At 58.7% G+C, this 20,917-nt stretch overlaps 2 protein-coding genes across 3 annotated transcripts; one reads left to right on the top strand and one right to left on the bottom strand.

Moving 5' to 3' along the window:
* The first annotated feature begins 249 nt into the window (after positions 1–249).
* On the top strand, positions 250–8,428 carry SLC15A3 (solute carrier family 15 member 3). Of its 2 annotated transcripts, XM_039533489.1 has the most exons (9): positions 250–977; positions 2,614–2,897; positions 2,998–3,163; positions 4,612–4,719; positions 5,082–5,177; positions 6,027–6,195; positions 6,410–6,568; positions 6,973–7,131; positions 7,515–8,428. In XM_039533489.1, the coding sequence occupies exons 1-9, from the start codon at positions 414–416 to the stop codon at positions 7,667–7,669; spliced, it is 1,860 nt and encodes a 619-aa protein (XP_039389423.1). In that variant the 5' UTR covers positions 250–413; the 3' UTR covers positions 7,670–8,428. The 2 variants fall into 2 exon arrangements, with proteins under 2 accessions (XP_039389423.1, XP_039389424.1); XM_039533490.1 differs by lacking the exon at positions 4,612–4,719 and having other exon boundaries at positions 414–977; positions 7,515–7,669.
* A 2,574-nt stretch (positions 8,429–11,002) lies between these two features.
* On the bottom strand, positions 11,003–20,513 carry TMEM132A (transmembrane protein 132A). Its single transcript, XM_039539081.1, has 10 exons — positions 20,315–20,513; positions 20,004–20,222; positions 19,167–19,564; positions 18,697–18,846; positions 18,035–18,227; positions 17,808–17,951; positions 16,705–16,910; positions 15,002–15,203; positions 14,025–14,216; positions 11,003–13,533 (listed from the first exon to the last, which is right to left on the bottom strand). Exons 1-10 carry the CDS (start codon positions 20,363–20,365, stop codon positions 12,337–12,339), a joined length of 2,952 nt encoding a protein of 983 aa, XP_039395015.1. The 5' UTR covers positions 20,366–20,513; the 3' UTR covers positions 11,003–12,336.
* Between the last annotated feature and the right edge of the window lie 404 nt (positions 20,514–20,917).

Raw genomic sequence — 20,917 nt, forward strand, 5'->3', positions numbered from 1 at the left:
GAAAATTTGGGGAAGGGCTGGAAAAGCATGAAGAAGGGTGTCACTCATGGGGAGAGGGCAGGGCACCAATTCCCTGAGAAAGGGGAACCCATGGAATGGAAGTTTCATTTCTGGGAAGGGAGATGTCATATGATGTCTCCATTCAGCAGAGAAATGGGGAAGTGGGAACTGGCCTGAGCGATCGGAGAAAACACGCCCAGGAAGGGTGAGACAGAGACAGTCTGCGAGAGCAAGAGACAGAGCAGGGAAGGCAGAAGCAGCCAGAGCTACAGGCAGCCAGAGACTGAGTGTGGAGGACAGCCAGACAGAGCGTGGGAGGGGAAGGCTCAGGACAGACGGAGCAGCAAGGGCAGACAGACTGAGAAGGCCAGGGGGAGCAGGAAGACTCGTGCAGTGCCCAGGCAGGGTGGTGCATGGCCCGGGATGGTACCAGAGGGGAGCGCCGGCCCCTGCTGGGGCAGGAAGAGGCCCCGGCCGGGGGCTTATGGGATGCCTTCGAGGGCCGGAAGGCGGCCTGCGCGGCCGTGCTACTGGTGGAGATCCTGGAGCGGGCGGCTTTCTTCGGCATCGTCTCCAATCTTGTCCTCTACCTCAACAGCAGCAACTTCAATTGGGGGGGGTTGCAGGCCTCGCGGGCTGCCCTGCTCTTCCTGGGTGCCTCCTACCTGCTCTCGCCCATCGGGGGCTGGCTGGCTGACGTCTACCTGGGCCGCTACTGGACCATCACGCTAAGCTTCCTGCTCTACCTGGTGTCGGCCTGCCTGCTGCCCGCCACGGCCTCGTCGGATGGGCGACTCTTTCTGTGCGGGGACATGCCAGTCTACCAGCTGCAGCATCCCTGCCAGAACCAGAGTGGGGAGTGCCAGCAGTCAGCACCCGGCCACTACTGCGCCCCTCTGATGTACACTGGCCTGCTGCTGCTGGCACTGGGCATCAGCTCCGTCAAGGCCAACCTCACCCCCTTTGGCGCCGACCAGGTAACAGGCACACCTTTCCCCTCCATCCCCCCAGGGTCAGCAACCTGGAAAGCAATACGTCCAGCACACAAAGGGTTACACACACACATACCCCCTCCCCCCCCCAAGAGATTCCCCTGGGCAGGACCCTCGCCCCAGCTAATGCCAAAGGGTTAATGTTGCACACACATCCATGAGCGCGCATGTGCATACACATAGGCAATGCATACGTGTGTGCATAATCACCCACAATGCATGAAATGCGCATCTGTGCACACACAGGCAATTCATGCAACACGCGCGTGCACATACAGAGGCAATGCATGCAGCACGTGTGCACACACAATGCATGCAAACAGACACACACAAGTTTGCACACATGAATACCCATGCACACAGGCACACACATGCAAATACATCTGGCACACCCCTGCACACACACGGAAGCAAAAGCACATCCACGCAAGCAGCCATGCAGACAAGGGCACACATCCCACCCATGAGCTTGCACACTTGTGAGAACACATTTACACAAACATGCACAAGCACACGTGCTTACACACACAGGCATTCAAAAGCACACACACATGGAAATGCAGGCACAAACAAGTCCACCTGTGTGCATGCACATATTAACGCTTGCACATGGGGGGTTGGGGGGGCTTTCCCTATCATGTTGTGGGATAGGGGGCTGTTTCTCTATCCCCCCCCAGCAGATGGTGGGGTAAAGTCTCCTCTCTACCACCTCAGACCCCAGGAACAAGCCAGAGTTTCCAGGCTTGGCTGGGGGCAGGGAGAACGTCCCTCGGGATTAGGGTGACCAGATGTCCCGATTTTATAGGGACAGTCCCGATTTTTGGGTCTTTTCCTTATATAGGCTCCTATTACCCCCCCATCCTCTGTCCCGATTTTTCACATTTGCTGTCTGGTCACCCTACTCGGGATGATCTCGCCTCCCAGAGCACAAGGGTTTAATCCTCCCTGTCTCCCCCCACCCCCATCAGGGGAGGTGAGGGGGTCTAACTGGGGGAAGCGGATTGTTTCTCTGATCCATAGGAAAAGGGGGTGGGGAGTTAACCTCTTATGGGCTGTAGGGGGAGAAAGCCTAGACCCCTTTAGGGGGCTGCCTCCCATCTCTCCTTCCCTTTGGGGAGCCAGGCAGAGCCTCGGCCAGACAGGGGGGCCCAGGGGGTATTGTTGCAATGGGGCACCCTGATTGGTTGGGTAGGAGAGAGGATGGGAAGGGCTGGGGAATGGAGGGAGCAGGAGGTCAGGAAATGGGGGAGAGGATAGGAAGGAGGGAGGCTGGGTCAGGGTTAAGGAGTGGGAGGGAGGGGAGATGAGTCCCCACCTCCGTGTTTGTGGCTTAGCTTTGGCCTGGTGCTTCCTGCAGGTGAAAGTCCCTGGGGTGGGCAGGGTGATGGCCTGGCAAGGGGACTCTTACCGAGGGTCTGCCTGGCTCCCCAAAGGGCAGGAGAGATGGGAGGCAGCCCCCGCCAGGGATCTAGAAATTCTCTTCCCACAGCCCATAAAGGGTTAACCCCCCTCATTTCCTTTGGGACCCCCCCTTCCCGCAGTGGGGACAGGGGATGAGGCCCTGTCGGGACGCAGCGGAGCGCAGCCTGGCTCACGCCATCCTGCCTTGCGCTCCCTGCAGGTGACGGACCGTGGCCGCGATGCCACACGGCGCTTCTTCAACTGGTTCTACTGGAGCATTAACATTGGGGCGGTGATCTCGCTGCTTGTGGTGGCCTTCATCCAGCAAAATGTCAACTTCCTCATCGGCTACACCATCCCTGCGGCCTGCGTGGCCCTGGCCCTCCTTGTCTTCCTCCTGGCTGCCCCCACCTTCGTCACCAAGCCCCCCGCGGGCAGTCAGGTCTCTGCCATGCTCAGGCTGGCCTTCCGGGGCAGCTGCTGCAGCCGAGTGCGCCGTATCAGGTAGGGTCGGTGCTGGTGGAGCCCAGCTACCCCCATCCCCTTTGGGTCCATGCCCACGCTGGCCTCCTCATGCCATCTGTGCTCTCCCCTTTCGCTGCAGGCCGGGCACTCTCCAATCAGAAGCCCAGGGCACAGATCTTCTCCCTGATGGCAAATCTCAGCCCCGGATTCCTTCGCCCGAGGAGGATCTTGCCAACTTCCAAGTGATGGCCAAGATCCTGCCGGTGCTACTGACCTTCATTCCCTACTGGATGGTCTATTTCCAGGTAGGGAGCTGGCGGAGCGGCAGCACCGGGCTTGCTGATGCATAGAGGGGGTTAGCAGTGGGGTCGGCGTCAAGCCATCCTCATGGAGCTTGGAGCTGAGGATCAATACCATCAATGCTTGTGAGACCCTCAGATCCTACGGTGGTGGGGGCTGCAAACAGGGGTGCTGCCTCCAGAGTGCCCCCTCGTGGCCAGGGGCAGCTCTGCCTCAGTGTCCCTGAAATAATTAACAAAGGCTTCCTCCAAGCTTTTACCCCCCCTCTCCCCCTCCCCCCGAGGCTGGCTTCATCACATGAGCAGCTCAGAACAATCCATCAAGTCCATCTGCACAAGAGCTCCTCAGCTCTCGCATCTGCTGCCGATCCCATTGGTCCGAGTCTTCAGCCAGCAGCTATTCCCACCCCTCCCTAGCCCAGAATTGGCGCCAGAACTCTCCCTGAGTTGTCCTCCTCGGGCTCCGAGAGGCCAGCGGCTCATCCGCCTGTCTCAGGAGTGGGCAGATTACGGCTCGGGGGCTGCATCCGGCCCTTCAGATGTTTTAATCCAGCCCTTGAGCCCCTGCTGGGCAGCAGGGTCCAGGGCTTGCCCCACTCTGGCACTCCAGCCAGGGAGCGGGGTCGGGGGCTTGCCCCGCTGTGCACGTGCTGTGGCTCCACACACCTCCCGGAAGTAGTGGCATGTCCCCTCTCCAGCTCCTACACGTAGGGGCAGCCAGGGAGCTCCGCACGCTGCTCCTGCCCCAAGCGATGCCCCCACATCTCCCATTGGTTGGGAACCAAGGCCAATGGGAGCTGCAGAGACAGTGCCTGCGGACCGGGCAGCGCGCAGAACTGCTTGGCCATGTCTTCATAGGAGCCAGAGGGGGGACATGCCGCTGCTTCCAGGACCTGCTTGAGGTAAGCATTGCCCAAAGCCTGCACCCCTGACCCCCTCCCATGCCCCAACCACCTGCCCCAGCCCTGATCCCCCTCCCACCCTCTGAACACCTCAGTCCCAGCCTCCTGCATTCCCAACCCCTCATACCCAGCCCCACCCCAGAGCCCACACCCCCAGCTGGAGCCCTCAACCATCCCCCCCGCACTCCAACCCCCTACTTCAGCCTGGAGCCCCCTCCTGCACCCTGATCTCCTCATTTCTGGCCCCACCCCAGAGTCTGCACCCCCAGCTGGAGCCCTCATCCCCTCCCGCACCCCAACCCCAATTTCGTGAGCATTCATGGCCCGCCATACAATTTCCATACCCAGATGTGGCCCTCGGGCCAAAAAGTTTGCCCCCTCTGCCCTATCTTCTGCTCTTCTGGCCCGCCTCTGTTAGCTCAGCAGCCTTCTCCCTCTCCCCCACCCCCCAGCCCTCTGCCTTGTGACTCCCAGAGGAGTCACATGGCCCAGCTTCACTCTCCCCACCTGAACCATGTCCCAGGTGGGGCTGAGACCCATTTCTCCTTAAAGGGCCAGCCACCTGGAACAGGGACCATGTCCATTCCTTCGAAAGATTTCCTCCTGATTTTCTTCCTCTTTGGTTCACCAATGCTAAAGAACGATAGTCACTGGCTGCTGGTAGGACCCATTAACCCTCTCTTGGGGGCCACCCCCACACTGCTCCCCCAGTCCTGGCATAGCAGAGTTTCCCGGGGTAGGGTGCTGGGGGTGTGTGTCAGCCCATCCCCTCCCGCTGGGTGTGTCTGTCCTACCTCAGTGGGGTAGGAGCGGGGTTCAGTTCCCATGGGGGCCAGGGCACGCAGTGGGGATGGCAGACAATGACCCCAACTCAAGGGGGCAGAGGAGGGACAATGCCCCTGGTGGGGCGGGGCAGGGCTGAGTGACATCACTGGGGTGGATGATGATGTCCCAAGAGAGGTGACAGGGGAGGGATGGCCCATGGATCTGAGCCCCACATTGATCTCCCTGTTATATTCCAGATGCAGTCGACTTACTATCTGCAAGGCCTGCACCTCTTCATCCCCAACATTTTCCAGCACAACAGCACGGGCAGTGGTGCGGGCAGCAGCTACACGGTGAGGGGCTGTGGCATGCAGTGGGGATGGCAGGCAAAGGCATCAACTCAGGGTCTGAGTGACATTGCTGGGGTTGGTGAAGACACCCCAAGGTGGGGTGATGGAGAGAGGGCTGGCGCCAGGCCAAAGGAAGAGACCATCTTGAGCAGCACGGGTGAATCTTGCTGCCCATTTGATTAGGGTGACATCCCCAGCCTGGGCAGGGAGGCGGGTCCAGGATATCACTTGCCCCTGACAGCACAATCCCTCCTTTGTGAGAGGCCCAGCGTGAGCGGCATGTGATGCTGGTTGTGGTCACCGGCCAGGCTGGAGATAGAACAGAAACTGTCCCAGCTGCTTCCGCTTCTCTGCAGGTCCCGGGCAGCTGGAGGGGAGCAGGGTACCAGGAACAATTTGTGTAGTGGGGGTGCAGAAAGCCATTGAACCAAACTGTAAACCCTGTATATGATGGAAACCATTTCCAGCCAGAGGGTGCAGCAGCATCCTCAGCACCCCTAGTTCCAGCACCTATGGCGGGGAGGGGATGGGGAAGCAGGGGGAGAGTCAGGGCTGGGAGAGGTAGGAGATGCAGAATAAGGGTTTTCAGTTGCTGTAGAGTTATTTCTCAAGGCTATGCCTGGTTCTGTTAGCCCAAGGACTGGTTCTGACCCAGTTCTCTCTCCTTAGATCCCCAGTGCTTGGTTCTGTTAGCCCAGGTGCTGGTTCTGACCCAGTTCTCTCGCCTTAGATCCCCAGTGCCTGGTTCTGTTAGCCCAGGTGCTGGTTCTGACCCAGTTCTCTCGCCTTAGATCCCCAGTGCCTGGTTCTGTTAGCCCAAGGGCTAGATCTGACCCAGTTCTCTCTCCCTAGTTCCCTGATGCCTGGCTCCTGTTAGCCAATGTGGTGGTCCTGCTAGTTCTGGTCCCGCTGAAGGATCGAGTCATTGACCCGTTCCTGGTGAGACGGAAGCTGCTGCCCTCGGCGCTGAAGAGGATGGCTCTGGGCATGTTCTTTGGCCTCGCCTCTATCATTGTGGCAGGTAATGCCTGATGGCCCTGGCTGGTGGGTGGGAGGCTACTGCCCAACGCCAGGGCTGGAGCTGACCAGCATTGCGGGGGGATCCCAGAAGATGGCTGATAGACTCTCCCTGCCATGAAATCAGGGGCCGATGCGGCCTTGCTCAGATGGGGCTGACCCCTTCTGAGCATGTGTGGGGGAATGCCACATTGATCCATCCTGCCCCTCCTCGGCAGGCGCCCTGGAGACCAAGAGGCTGCAGTATGTGAAGAACAACCAGACCATCTTGCAGCACATCGGAGAGGATGTGTACTCTGCCGCCACACTGCCCATCTGGTGGCAGATTCCCCAGTACCTTCTCATTGGCATCAGTGAAATCTTCGCCAGCATTCCAGGTAACCGTGCTGGGTTTGTCCAGTGCCTAGCGCGTTGGGGTCCAGTAACAATAAGGCAGCACGGGTGAGATGTGACGCGCCAGGTGGTGGGGCTAGACTGAGCATGTGCAATGGGTCTGACTAACAGCCCCTAGCACCGTGCTGGGTGGGGCTGAAGAACAGCAAATACAGCTGTATCTAGGAAGGTGGTGATTGCCTCTGATTTCATGAAGCTAAGCAATGCAAGGCTTGGTCTGTAGATAAATGGGTTCAAGGCAAGTGCTTGGGTTGGGGCTGCCAGCTCATCAATCAGCTGGGATGGTAGCAAACAGCATGTTGTTTGATCCCATGCCCTGGTGGCTAGAAGCAGTGTTTGTTTGCCCTAGTATTACTGAGGTCCCTCAGAGCTCTCTGCTCTCCCCCAGGGCTGGAATTTGCCTACTCAGAGGCCCCCAAGTCCATGCAGGGAGCCATCATGGGGCTCTTTTTCTTCATTTCTGGCGTGGGCTCGCTCCTGGGCTCTGGGCTGCTGACTCTCCTTTCAGTGCCGGAGCATGGCTGGATGAACTGCCCCAAGGACTTTGGTGAGTGCGGGGCCCGGGGGTGAATACAAAGCAGAAGGGAGAGAGGCAGCCCCTCAGCAGAGCTGGGGGTGGGAAATGTATCCCTGGGGCCGACAGGGGGTGCTTGAGGCAGGTGGGGAGATAGGTCTGTTCTCCACTCTCAGGCCTCATCATCCCACTGCCAGCAAGGGGAGCTCTCCATAGAGGGGGTTCTGCTGACAGTGCCAAGGGGGACGGGTCCCTGGGGCTGGGAGGGTGGAAGATGGTGTCTACTTGGTGCTGGGTTGAGCTAACTGTGTAGGGAGAAATATGCCCTGGGCTAGGGTTGCTGCAGGGGGGAGAGGTGGAGGGTCTGCCTGGTACCAGCAGGGGGTGCTCTGACAGCTCACCCCTTGTTCCCCCAGGGAACATTAACAATTGCCACATGGACTATTACTTCTTCCTCCTGGCTGGGATCCAGACTGTGACCTGCGTGCTCTTCTTCTGGATCTCTGGCCTCTACGAGAGGCAGCAGCAGCAGCCCAACTGCCGTGCCTGCGTCGGCCGCGAAGGGGACTGAGGGGACCCCGCCCCCCTCCAGCTGCCCCTTTCTGCTCAGTGACTTGCCTGCTCCCATGCAGGACAGCTGGGTCAGCAAACCTCCCTGGAGAAGGGGTGGGAGGGATGCCCCTAGTAGGGCACCAGGGACTCTCACCCATAAGGCACCCACAGGAGGTAGGGACAGACTCAAGCGGGAGGGGGATGCCCTAAGGGGCAGCGCCTCCTCATGGCTCACTTGGGGGCTTGTCGGAGACCCTTGAGAAACATTGTCCTGCCTCCTTGGCTACCCCCAGGCTCTAAGATCCACCCTCCAGTCCCCAGAATTCCTAAGGATGCCCTCTCTTGCCTGGGTTTTGCTATCCAGCAGTGTCCTGATATGGCTGATCTCCTGGGACGGGCACCAGTAAGGGGTTAAATCAACAGGCAGAAGGCACTGGAAATGAGGGGTTGGGGGGCTGATTCCCAGAGCCCAGGAGAGGGTGGAAGATTTGCCCCATCCTATTCAAGGGAAAAATCTCCTCCTCAACCCCTGCTAATGTCAGGGCTCAACTGGGCAAAGGCTGGATACAATCTCAAAGAGTGGTAAACCTGCTGGCACCACTGGCGGATGGGACCTCAGAACTGACACGATCCGTGTTACTCTACGTAATGCTAAATGGGCTCTGATGGGGAGAGGCCAGCGGTGGTGGCTTGTTCCTGGCTGTTCTCTGGGGGTTGGTCCAAGTGGAGGTGTTTGTAAAGATGGAATTTTAGAGCGGGGGGGGGGGGGGGTTAATTTATTGGGGGGGGGGTTGTTGTTGGATAAAGGTGCTCCAAGCCACCAGCATGCGGTGGAAAAGACAGAGGGGTGAATGCAGTGGCCCTTAAGTGCCCAGCTGGCATCTATGATTTTATGACGAGTGAAAATAATGCAGGGAAAAGCACGGCAGATCTCAAAGCAAAAACATGTTCCTGTAAAAAACAATACTCCAATGAAAAGAGATTTCTGTAAACGAACAAGACTTGCACCTGGAGCCTTGCAACCCAAACACTGCGGGAGAATCTGAAACCAAATGGACTGTTATCAATGATGGGGATTGCATTTCACGGCAAGGGTCCATTTCCAGTCTATAAAGGGTTGATACGTGATGGCTGGCTGTTCTAAGCAGGTTAAAGACATGACCAGTGTGTGCCAGAGCTGCTCATGAGCACATCAGCAGAAGATACTACAGCTGGTTAAGTGGTTAGTAAGATTATTATGAGTACTGCTGTGTGCCTCCTCACCTCACCTTCATCCAACTCAAAGACAACAGACAGCTGGAGGAACACCAGGAAACAATGAGGCAATATTGCTCAGTGGTCTCAGCGCACCAGTTGGCAAGTTTGTGGAAGGCATCCTGGCAAAGCAGAGTTTGAAAGGAGGATAATGCAGATGGTTATGAAGAGTAGCAGCCTTGGAGAGAGCACAAAGGTGCTTGTTTGAAAATTGACCAAGTGGGCGATTGCTGCTGGCACCACTGGCAGAGCAGCGTGGGACAGAATGGACGAATGATCTATAACAGATTAATAGGGCAGTCAATTAATTGCAATTAACTCGAGCAATTAACTCAAAATAAATTAACTCAATGTAAGAAAATGTGATTCATCACAATTTTAAATCACATTGTTAAATAACAACAGAATACTCGTTTAAATTATAAATATTTCTGGATGTTTTTCTACATTTTCAAATACATTGATTTCAGTTACAACTCAGAATACAAAGTATACAGTGCTCTTTAGATTTTTTTTCTTTTTTTACTGTGCAAATATTTTAAACAAATAGTATTTTTCAATTCACCTCATACAAGTACTGTAACGCAATCTCTTCATTGTGAAAATGCAGTTTACAAATATAGATTTTTTGTTGCATAACTACACTCAAAAACAAAACAATGTAAAACTTTAGCGCCTACAAGTCCACTCAGTCCTACTTCTTGTTCAGTCAATTGTTCAAACAAGTGTGTTTACATTTATGGGAGATAATGCTGCCCTCTTCTTATTTACAGTGTCACCTGAAAATGAGAACAGATGTTTGCATGGCATTTTTGTACTGACATTGCAATGTATGTATGTGCCAGATCTGCTAAACATTTGTATGCCCCTTCATGCTTTAGCCACTATTCCAGAGGACATGCTTCCAAGACTGACTGGACTTGTAGGCTCTGAAGTTTTACATTGTTTTATTTTTGAGTGCAGTTATGTAAAAAAATAAATAATTCTACATTTGTAAGTTGCACTTTCAAAGAGATTGCACCACAGTACTTGTATGAGGTGAATTGAAATACAATTTCTTTTATCCTTTTTACTGTGCAGATGTATGTAATCAAAAATAATCATCTAAAGTGAGCCCTGTACACTTTGTATTCTGTGTTCAGTGGCAGCACCTTAAAGACTAACAGATTTATTTGGGCATAAGCTTTCATGGGTAAAAAACCCACTTCTTCAGATGCATGGAGTGAAAATGCATCACTCCATGCATCTAAAGAAGTGGGGTGGGATAGCTCAGTGGTTTGAACAAGGGCCTGCTTAAACCCAGGGTTGTGAGTTTAATCCTTGAGGGGGCCATTTAGGGATCTGGGGCAAAAATCTATCTGGGGATTGGTCCTGCCTTGAGCAGGGGGTTAGACTAGATGACCTCCTGATGTCCCTTCCAACCCTGATATTCTGATTTGGAGATGCTGCCTTTGAGGTGCATGTCATCAAAGGCCTCTGCAATGGCAGGGAATTGAAGTGAGACCTGTAATATCCAGCTAATCCTGCCCACAGGCCCCACCAGGAACTGAAACTGCTAGATTTCAAACAGCTCTACTTTCCACCTCACTGACAAGCCTGCTGCTTTCCCAAGGAACCTAAGGTCTCGACAATCTAACCTCTCGGCTGAGTCAAGCTGAGGGGTTACAGGAAGAGGAAGGCGAAAAGCTCCCAAGGTCTCTGCCAAGCTGAGTGAGGAGCAAATTCCTGCCTGTGAAGAGAAGTTTTCAGATCCTTATTTTACAGATGGTGATCTGGGGCACAGAGATTAAACTCCCCCCCACCTCGAACATTCATGCATAGGGTGCACAAAATTAAACATGGGCATTTGCATGAGTGGGACTTTCCCAAGGTCAATGCCGGAGCGAGACACCTCTTCTGCAGGCTCAGCAAGGGAGCCATGCGGTTGCTTTCCTTAGCAATGGAAAATCTAATTCTAATCAGATGGTCTGTGGGCCGGGCTGTCAAACAGGCTGAAGCTGCTGGCAGTGGGGAGGGCAGGCTGGGACAGCAGGGAGAGGGGAGCCCTGCTGCCTGGCTCAGGCCCCAAGGGAAACTTTCCCTTTTAGATAAGGCTGCTCTTAAGAGGCCCATTCTCACCGTGCGGCTGTGTGGGATATGAATCAAGTGCACATATGTTCCTGCTGACCTCACACGCAGCATGTTACTCTTCATGGAGACATCTCTTCGAGCCTCCAGCACAGGGCTGGTGTTAAGCCACTGTCATGCTCCCTGTATTCTTGGGCTGTGCCTGGCCCTGGCATAGGTTAGAGCAGCCCCAGGGCTGCTCTGATTCATGAGCTGCTTCCTGTGGCAAGCAGGTAACAGCCACAGTGAATGCAATTCAGCTACGCCCACGATCCACCTCATTTACTGGGGGCTGGTAGCTAGGCCCTTCTCCCAATTCTTTACCAGCTGGGAAGGCCCCTCAGTGCAGGGGGGATATTCTCAAGGGGCCATCCCCCATTCCCCTCTACAGTCCAGTGGAAGAATGGCCTACGGTGGCAGATGGGGCCTGAGAATGAGGCCGAGTGACTGGAGAAGTTCGATAGCAGAGGGAGCCTGCAGCTGCTCATCTCCTCCTTCCACCCAGGGGGTGCTCTGAGTATAAAGGCAGGGAAGGATGGAAAGGTTCCCCCTGCCCCATCCGCACAGGGGGTGGGTATTTGTTTTTAAATACTTTATTTTTGTAACAACATAAGAATTAAAAATCTTCCATAAATAAAGGACCCGTCATGGCAGCCTCCTGACGCTACAGGTATAAAATGCCAGAGATCGTACAAAACGAACGCAGGGCCAGGGTGAAGGGGGCCGGATGGTACCCCCGTGGAGGGGGCCCACCCTTGCAAGATGGGCGGGGGGGGGAGAATATCCCGAGGGTCAGACCACAGGAAGGACATTCGCCATGAAAACCATCACAATCAACACAACATTGCAATGAGAGCCAAAGCAAAATGGGAATCCGGCACCGGCTTGCCCCTCGGTGGGTTGGAGACCAGTGGGGAAAGCACCCCCAGAACCTGCGCGATAACCAGGATGCCTGGGTTCCAAATCCAGGAGGTCAAACTCCCTCCAGTGAGAGGGAAAGAGGGGCCTCAGCTGGGATCAAGGTAGCAACTGAGGGGGCCCAGGCTAGATCTCCGGGACAGAGACAGAGTCACTATAGAACGCAGCCCTGCGTCCCAGTGATCCAAGGGCGTACGACTCGTCCCTAGTGGGTAGAGCCCTGACCCCTGGCAGCAACGCCAGGGGGCAGTGCTCTCCTCCGAACACTGACTGGGAGGGAGCAGGTTTGGGCAGAGAATGCCCAGTGGATCCCAGTGCAGATCCCTGGGAGGGTGGCCAATGGGAGCGGGGGCTGGTCCCTTACTGCTTTGCCCTGCACGGTATCAGTGGGGTGCGGGGGGGCCGAGGTCAGGAGCTGCCCCGGATCCTCTCCATGTAGCTCCTCAGCTCGTCAGGGTCCCGCAGCCCCATGTCCTCGCAGACCCAGCGGATGTCGTCCTCGCTGGCCACCAGGATGGACTGGATGGTGGGGGCGGAGGAGGGCGGGGGAGACGCGGCGCCCTCAGGGGCCCGGGGCGAGGCAAAGGTCACAAACTCCACCCGCTTACGCCTGCCCCCTGGTGCAGCCACCTCTTTCCGGGACAAGGTGCTGGGGGGGGCCGGGCTCCCCAGAACCGCAGGGAGGAAAGTGCTGGTGGAGACCCCCCCGTCAGGCCCCGTGACCTCAGGGGCCCCAGCCTCCCCACTGCCTCCCTCCGTGCCCGGGGGAGTCCCGCAGCAGCAGCAGCCACCATCTTTGGCAGGGGTGGAGGGGTCGGGGGTGGGATTGGGGCTGAGCTCTTGGTGCTGGTTGCAGCGATCCAGCTGGCGGCTCAGCTCCTCCTGGTCGGTGCCCAGCCACACCCAGTTGTGGGGCTGCTGGGTGGAGGGGGCCAGGCCCGGCCCGGCATCAGGGGGCTCCTTGCGCTGATAGCGCAGCACAAAGACAATGCAGTTGACGAGGAAGATGAAGATGGCCAGGCAGAAGACGCCCAGGAGAACATACATCCCGATTTCCAGGTCTGTCACCCGCTCGGGGGCCTTCACCATCTCATCCTCCTCCTCCTCCCCAGGCCCGTCATCCTCGGAAGAGGTGCCGCCCTGGGGCCCCTCAAACTTGGTCAGGTCGGGTCCCACCCCGGCTGGGGCCCATTTCTGGGGCCCCACCATGGGCTCCGTAGCTGCTGCTGTCACCGCCTCCCCCGACATGGCCCCCTCGGCCCGCTGGAAGGGGGACTCCGGGCGGGGATCGCGGGGCCGTGAGCCACCGGGGGTTGGGAGCCGCCGGCTGACGCCCACCTCCAGCCAGGCGGTGCCAGCAGCCAGCGGTGCCCGGTGCTTGCCTTTGCGGCAGGTGTCCGCGGTGTGCAGGCCCAGCTGCAGGAGGGGCCCCTGGCCCGGCCCCTCGGCCACGATCAGCGGGCGAGCTAGCTCCTCGTCTGGCCGCACCCAGGCCACGCCAGGGTCCAGGGAGGAGATGGAGAGCGCCACGTCCCGCCAGCCATAGAGCTCCACGGGGGCCAGCGTGTGGTCGGTGAATGCCAGCCAGACACTGAGTGCTGCTTCCTGGAGGGGGGATCAGGCAACAGGCGTGTAGTGTTGTGGGAGAGGGACGACACACAGACGGGCAGGGGGTGGGGGCAAACGGAAGGTGTGAGAAGAGAGACACCCGTGAGCCCTGCGCTGCTGCCCTCCCTCGCTTTGTGTGGGGGCCAGAGCTGCACCAGGCCCCACTCCACAACTCCCCACAGCAACATGCACTTGACTCCCTCCTCCCACCCCTGCTGCAGCAGGGAGAGACTCAGTGCAAGGCCCAACCCCAGAGGTTCTAGGGCCCTGCCGAACGCTGGGGTCCCTGCCCTCACCTGCCACCAGAGAGGTCTGGATCTCATGTCAAGGCCCAGCACTGGAAGGGCAGAAGCTGCAGCTTAAAGGGCCAGTACGGCCAAGCTCGCTGAGCCCCTGGGGCCTGGAACATCTCTAGGAATCACCCGGCTACACCCCGTGTCCCCAGCCCTGCGCTCTGCCTCCCAGGCCCCACGGAGCTCCCCTCTCACCTGCTTTGGGGAGTGCAGGGCTGAGAGTGCCTGGCAGGTGGCGGTGAGGACGTCGGGGTGTCCCGGCTCTGTGCTCAGCACCAGCGAGAGGCCTGACACCAGCTGGGCCTGCAGCTCCGACACGGCCACCTTCTCGTCCGACACCACCAGGGTCTGCTCGCCCAGGATGGAGTCTGAGACGGGGGAGCGCACCTGCACCGAGGAGAGAGTTGGGGACACAGGCACTTGCCCAGAGCCTCCCTCCATGTCCCACACTTCCCTCTGTCCCCACCCAGCCTCCACACTCCCCCCCCCATGTTCCCCATCTCCCACGCTTCCCCCGTGCTCCCCAGTCCGCCCATGTCACCCATCTCCTACGCTTCCCTCTCCCCCAGCCACCCCGCATCTCCCACACTTTCCCCTCCCCCCCAGTCTCCACACTCCTCCCCTTGTCCCCCATCTCATATGCTTCCCCTTTGCCCCCCAGCCTTCCCCCATGTCGCCCATCTCCCATGCTTCTCCCTCCTCCCCATCTCCCATGCATCCCCGTGCCATCCCAGCCCCCACACTCCCCTTGTACCCTCATCTTCCATGCATCCTCCTGTGCCCCCCCAGCCTCCTCCCATCTCCCACGCTTTCCCCTCCCCCCAGCCACCTCCACACCCATCCTCTGTGCCTCCCTCTCAACCTCCCTGGTCCCCTACTCCATCCCTCTGCTCAGCTGTCCCCCCCACACCAATCCCTGCTACTACATGCATCCCCAGCTCACCCCACCCCAACCCCCATGCCCCTCCCCTGCTCACCCTCCTGGCTTCCACCTCCCAGGCACCCCCCACTCACACTATGCCTCGTGCCCCTCCCCCTGCTCACCCCCCTGGCTCCCACCTCCCTGGGCACCCCCCAGTAACCCCAGCCCCTACCTCCACTGACGTCACTCCCGGCTCGTGGCCAATCACCACGCTCCCGCCCTCCAGCGTGGCCACACGGGGGTCCTGCACCTTGGCTTGCCCACCCACTAGGTGGGAGACATCCAGGAGCCAGTCGGGGCTTGGCATGTAGGTCAGGTGCCGTCCACCGTCCAGCGGGTGAGCCACAAAGTGCGCCAGGAAGCGGACGCCGGCGCGCTGGTACTGGAGCCGGCAGCCACGAGGTCGCCTCTCCGCCTCTTCCCCAGCCTCCTCGGGCTCCGCCAGGCCACTGCTTGCAGAGGAGGGCGCCACGGTCTCAGCAGGGAACGCCCAGGCATGGGGCTCTAACCCCATGTGGTGCATGCAGCCAAGAGCCATCCCATCCTGGTGCTATGGCCTCCAGGACTCCGCCCTGCCAGCCTCTGCACTGACACAGAGAGCCTGTCCTCTGTTCATTTGCCCCATCAGAGACACTGGGACCCCCAATCTGGCCTCTGCCCCATCAGAGACTCTGGGACTCCCTGTTATGAAGTGGGAATTTTTTGTATGAAGACTGGGTTTGCCTCAATTTTTGCCGTGTTACCTAGGGAGTGGAAAAGGGCTGTTTGCTCTCAGGGCAGGTGACAAGACGTAGATATGGGTGTCACCTGTCTGGATCTTGGTCCCCATATCAGTGGAGCCTCTGATGGTATGCCCACACTGCAGTCAGACGCCCGTGTCTGGCCCATGCCAGCTGACTCGGGTTTGCGGAGTTGTTTAATTGCAGAGTGGACGGTTGGGCTCAGGCTGCAGCCCGGGCTCTGGGACTCTCCCACCTTGTAGGGTCCGGCGCCCAGCCGAAGGAGGCCAGATGGACGAGACACAGAGCTTGAACCCTGGGGGTCACTACAGCTTAGCTGGGCTACCCAGAATGGACGCTGCTTTAACCTTCATTCCTCTGTGCTAACCTAAGGCCTTCCTATGCTGCATTCTCACTGACTAATAAACCCAGCTGTTCTGACAACACTGTCTGGTGTCACAGCAAATGCTGGGTGAGGTACATTAATCCCTGAAGGTGGACAAGTCTCTGCCAGGAGACTGTCTGTATGGGACTCGCTGAACAGAGCTCACCGTGAAGCAGGAGTGCGGAAAGCCCAGAGGTTCAGTCTGAGGAGGCGTGTGGCTTGCCCTGGAGGAAAAGTGAGACCCCTCGGGGGTCTGGCCCACTGAGGGGTTCCTCCTAGAGACTGTTCCAAAGCTGACGCATAGCACTGATCCTGTGGATCTGTGACACCCCTCCGCTGGCCACTGCCCCATCAGAGAGTCTAGGTCCCCCTTCCCCATCACAGAGACTCCAGCTCCTCCCCTCCAGCGTCTGGCCCCCCACCTCCCCAACTGCCTGTGCCCCGAGTGCAGAACCTTTCACTCAACCAGTCACTACAGACTCTGGGCTCCTCACTCTACCAACCTGCCTGCTCCAAGGGGATGTCTCCCCTGGGCCCTCTCTCCATTGTAGTCCCATCACTGTGGCATCTGAGCTGCCCCAAAGCATACACTGGAGTCTGGACATGGCCCCGGTGCCAGCCCTGCCTGCTTCCTTCATGCACCCAGCTCCCGGCGCTAGCCCCCACCTCCCCATCTCCAACACATCCTTCCCATGCACCAGGCCCCAATGCCCTCTCTGCCTGCCAGGCCCTGCCCACCCTCCCACTGGACAGGCCCTGGCATCCTCCCAACACACCATGCCCTGGCACTCTGCCTGCCCACCCAGCAGCCCCGATCCCTGCTCCAGGGAGGAAGCCAGAGGGACTGACCTGTCTGGAGCAGCACCGGGCACCCTCCAGCCGCGCACCTGCTCCAGTGTGGTGTCGGTCAGCTCGACACGCAGTGGCAGCAGCGGCACCCAGACGGTGAAGAGCAGCGAGGCATGGAGCCGGCGGAACCAGAAATCCACCCGTGCCCCACGGGCGCCCCGGCTCTCCTTGCCCCCCACGTAGACGGAGTCGCACGCGTCTGTCACCTGGGGGCCAGGAGGGCATGAAGGACAGCACATGTGGACAAATGTCCAGACACCTTCACCCCTGTCCCACCCCACAAGCCTGCCACTCGGGATACTCCATGGACCCAGGGAAAGGGTGTGGTGAGTAGCTTGAAAAGAGGAAACAGAGTAGAAGGGAACCAGTGCCCCCTGGCTACTGAGTGAGAGGCAGTGAAGATGGGGACCAAATAGGGGCTGAACCCCAAGTGGTAGGAGGGGACCAAGGATATGTGGCTATGGAGCCAGAGGTGGAGCCATTGGCGATGGGAGGGGGGGGTCGCACAGGAGGTGGATGTCAGAGATGTTGAGTTGCGGAATGGGGGTGAGGAGAACCGGGGGGGGGGGGGGGAAGAGCCTGAAGGGGGAATAGTGGGGAAGCCCAGACCTTCCAGATGGAAGAGGAGGTCCCAGTACCGCCCCACTGGCTGACTGGGCTGAACTATGACCTGAGAAGTGGTCACACCGGATCTGCTCCCATGTAAACTCTGCTCCTGCCCCAGCCTGAGGGGTCAGGGGAGACTTGGCATTGCAGAGGGTAAGGACAGGGGTGATGCTGAAGGAGGGCACCTGAGAATGGTGAGAGGGGAGATGGTGTCTCAGAGGGCAAGGACAGGGGTTGATGGCCCAGGAGGGCACCTGAGGGTGGTGAGAGGGGAGCTGTCATCTCTGAGGGTAAGGACGGGGGTGACGCTGCGGGAGGGCACCTGAGGGTGGTGGTGGGGGAGTTGGTGTCTCAGAGGACAGAGCTAGGGGATGATGCTCTGGGAGGCATCTGACAGTGAGAGGGGAGAAATCTGGGTCTCAGAGGGCCAGGATGGGGGATGATGGCCCTGGAGGGCACCTCTCTGTGGGTCAGTGGGTGGTTCGTTTGTTTCTCACCTTCAGGACCTGTTTGTTGGCAGACTCACACCCCATCTGCTCGGTGACCTCGAACACAGCTCCCCCCATCTCCACAGCAACCAGCTTCACCGGCACCGCCTGGGGGATCCCTGTCAGGGGGGCGGTGTTCACGATCTCTTGCTCCTGGGGAGACCAAGAGGGGACACAGATTGAGACCCTGCCTCTGGGGAGCCGCCTGGTGCAGGGACAGAACTGCAAGGCCTTACCTTCACCAGCGGGACCAGCGCCCTGACGTCACGTTCCGACACCTGGATCTCCCACACCATCTTGTCCTTCTCGGCTTCAGGGTCCTGGCCAGGGTACTCCACCTGCCAGGTGACAGGGCGCGTGGAGGCCAGGCCGCTTGTGCCGTTCTCCACCGCCAAATCCAGGTAGAGGAACTCGGGGAAATCTGCTGCCCTGGATGGAGGCAGGAGGGAGCCAGGGGGCAGTGAAGCAGAGGACGGATTCAGCACCCACAGGGGCTGTGGCATCTCACCCCTGCTCCACTGCGAACCATGCAAATTCCACCTCCAAGCACAACTGGGAGGTGACCAGAGAGAGGAACCATCCTGTTCAGTGGCCCATGGCTCCCTCCCTCCAATCTGATTGTTCAATATGTGGGGGAGTAGCAACAGCCATCCCATCCCCAGGCCAATGGCATCAGACCTACAGTCTGATTGGCTGGGTCCTGGGAGTACAGCTACATCATCACTGCTCTCCCGAGTCACATGGCTTCCGGTCCCCACTGGCTGATGCCCAGGAGAATACAGGTATCAGCCCAGAGCCCGCAGGAGTCACATGGTTCCCTACATCCTGCCCAACTGGCTGATGCCCCAGAGAATAAGCGTGTCAGCCCTATCCCCTCCAGGAGTCAAGTGGTTCCTACCTCCAGTCCAACTGGCCAGCATCCAGCCGGCGACAAGTGACCAGAGCGGTGTGATGCTTGGAGCCCTTGAACTTGTCCAGCTTGGCCGTCCAGGCCTCGGGGACGGCGGGACGGGCAGCTAGGACCTGCAGCCCCTTCTTCACCTTGATCCTGAAAGAAGCACGGCTCAGAATCAGAGCATGGACTCCAGAGGAGACGTCACCCAAAGCAGAGACCCTCTGAACCCAAGAGAGTCCTTGGCTGGGTTCCTGGGACCCCCTGAATCTCACCTGAGGGTCAGCAGCTTGGAGTAAGGTCCCTGTGTCTCAGGGTGGATCCCTGGGTCCCCTTGGATATCACCTGAGGGTCAGCAGGTTGGGGTAGAGTTCCCCATGTCTCAGGATGGGCCCCTGAATCTCACCTGAGGGTCAGCAGATCAGGGTAGGGTTCCTGTGCCTCAGGCTGTGTCTCTGGTTCCCCCTGGATCTCACCTCAGGGTCAGCAGGTCGGCAGTGAAGTTCTGCTGGAGAATCAGGGTGGCCGTGAAGAGCTGCCCTGGCCGCAGTGCCATGTCGGGGACCCGGATGAGCACGTTGTCATCCAGCCGCACTTCCTGACGCCGAGGCGGATCCGTGGCTCGCAGCTCCACAGCGCCGACATAGTGCAGTCTCTCCTTGGTGCCCTCAGCGCCCAGCTGGGGCCTCTCCCGGGGCCCTGCATGGCTACACTCTGCAGACGTTTCCCCAGTTCCCAGGCTATAGTACAGCTCGGCTCGCTCAGGGGGCTGGGCGGGCTCCGCAGCTCTGCGCCGGCTGTGTGAGGAGGGGTGTGTGGCAGAGAACCAGCGTGGGGGGAACTCCAGCTCCACCACGCACACTCCCAGGGGTGCCTGAGTAGGAAGAGCAGGGAGCGGGCTCAGAGAGAATGGGCCTAGCCCCAACTTCATTGACCTCCCACCTCTAGGATGGGCCCTGAAGTCTCCATCACCCACCACAGGGGGAAATCAACTCCTGCAGCCCGACCAACACTGCATTGCTGTCCCCACCCAGTACAGAGCACCCCTCTTTCCCCCAGTCCAAGATCACTTAGACCTCCAAGCTCACCCCCTGGAGAAGAGCTAGCCTTGTCCCGGGGAGCCCCTCAACCCCAGCTGCCCCTGCAGCCTTGCTATGGGGGACACGCAACCTTCATCTTCTCCATGGCAACCCCTGACACACCACAATCTGGTGCTAGGAAGGGGCACTGGCCCCACCCCTCCTCCAAGCATGTCTGGGTGCTGGGCCCTCCATCTCCTGGGAGGGCAGGTGGGGGTGGGGTCACGTACTGACCTGGAGGCGGCAGGCTCCATGCACAGCCCGCGTCTGGTGGAAAGCATGCAGGGAGACGCAGGGCAGGTCGTGCCGTCCCGGCAGCCAGTCCTGCCCCTTGAGGTGGAAGAGGACCCTGGCATACGGCTCAGCTGGAGAAACTGTGCCCTCAATGGACACGGCTCGGACGTCCCAGGCCGCAGAGCCGTACCTGTGGTGGGGATCGGCTGCCGGCACCGCCTAGAGAGAGAGACACAGGTTGAGACCAGGAGAGGTGGGTCAGACGGGACCGAGAGCCCAGAGCAGAGGCACCACTGGATGGGCAGGGTTACCTGTTGGGCAGTGAAGGGCAGGTAGGTGGCTTGGACAAGAGGCTTTGCCATGGGCTGGTGATGGAGGAGGAGGTAAGTCTCAGAGCGGGAGCCCAGGGAAGCATTTCCCGGCAGGTACCGATCCACCCGCTGCAGCCGGAAATGGTCTGGAATGTCCAGCACCTTGAGTTCGGCTGGCAGGTACACGAGGTCGGGGGGGTCCGATTCTCCGCTCACTGCGAGGAGAAGAAAAACCAGGTCTGCTGCCAGTAGTCAGGTGTCCTCTACCCCACACACTTACCAGGGCACGTGTCCTCCCCCACACCCAACCCCTCCTGAGAGGAGGAGATGCCAGGACAGGATGTCAGCTGGAGTGGAGTGTCACTGTTCCTAAGCTATTCAAGGGGGTGGATCAAGCCTGCCCCCATTGAAGAAAAGGGAGCGAAATTATTTGTATTACAGCAGCATCTAGAGGTTCCGGCTGAGATCAGGGCCCCATTGTGCCAGGCGCTGCCCAGACACACAGTGAGAGACAGGCCCTGCCCCAGCTGAGATCAGGGCCCCATAGTGCCAGGCGCTGCCTAGACACACAGTGATAAAGGCCCAACCACAAAGAGTTCACAG

This window comes from Mauremys reevesii, linkage group 4, assembly GCF_016161935.1.
Source record: "Mauremys reevesii isolate NIE-2019 linkage group 4, ASM1616193v1, whole genome shotgun sequence".
Lineage (NCBI taxonomy): Eukaryota > Metazoa > Chordata > Testudines > Geoemydidae > Mauremys > Mauremys reevesii.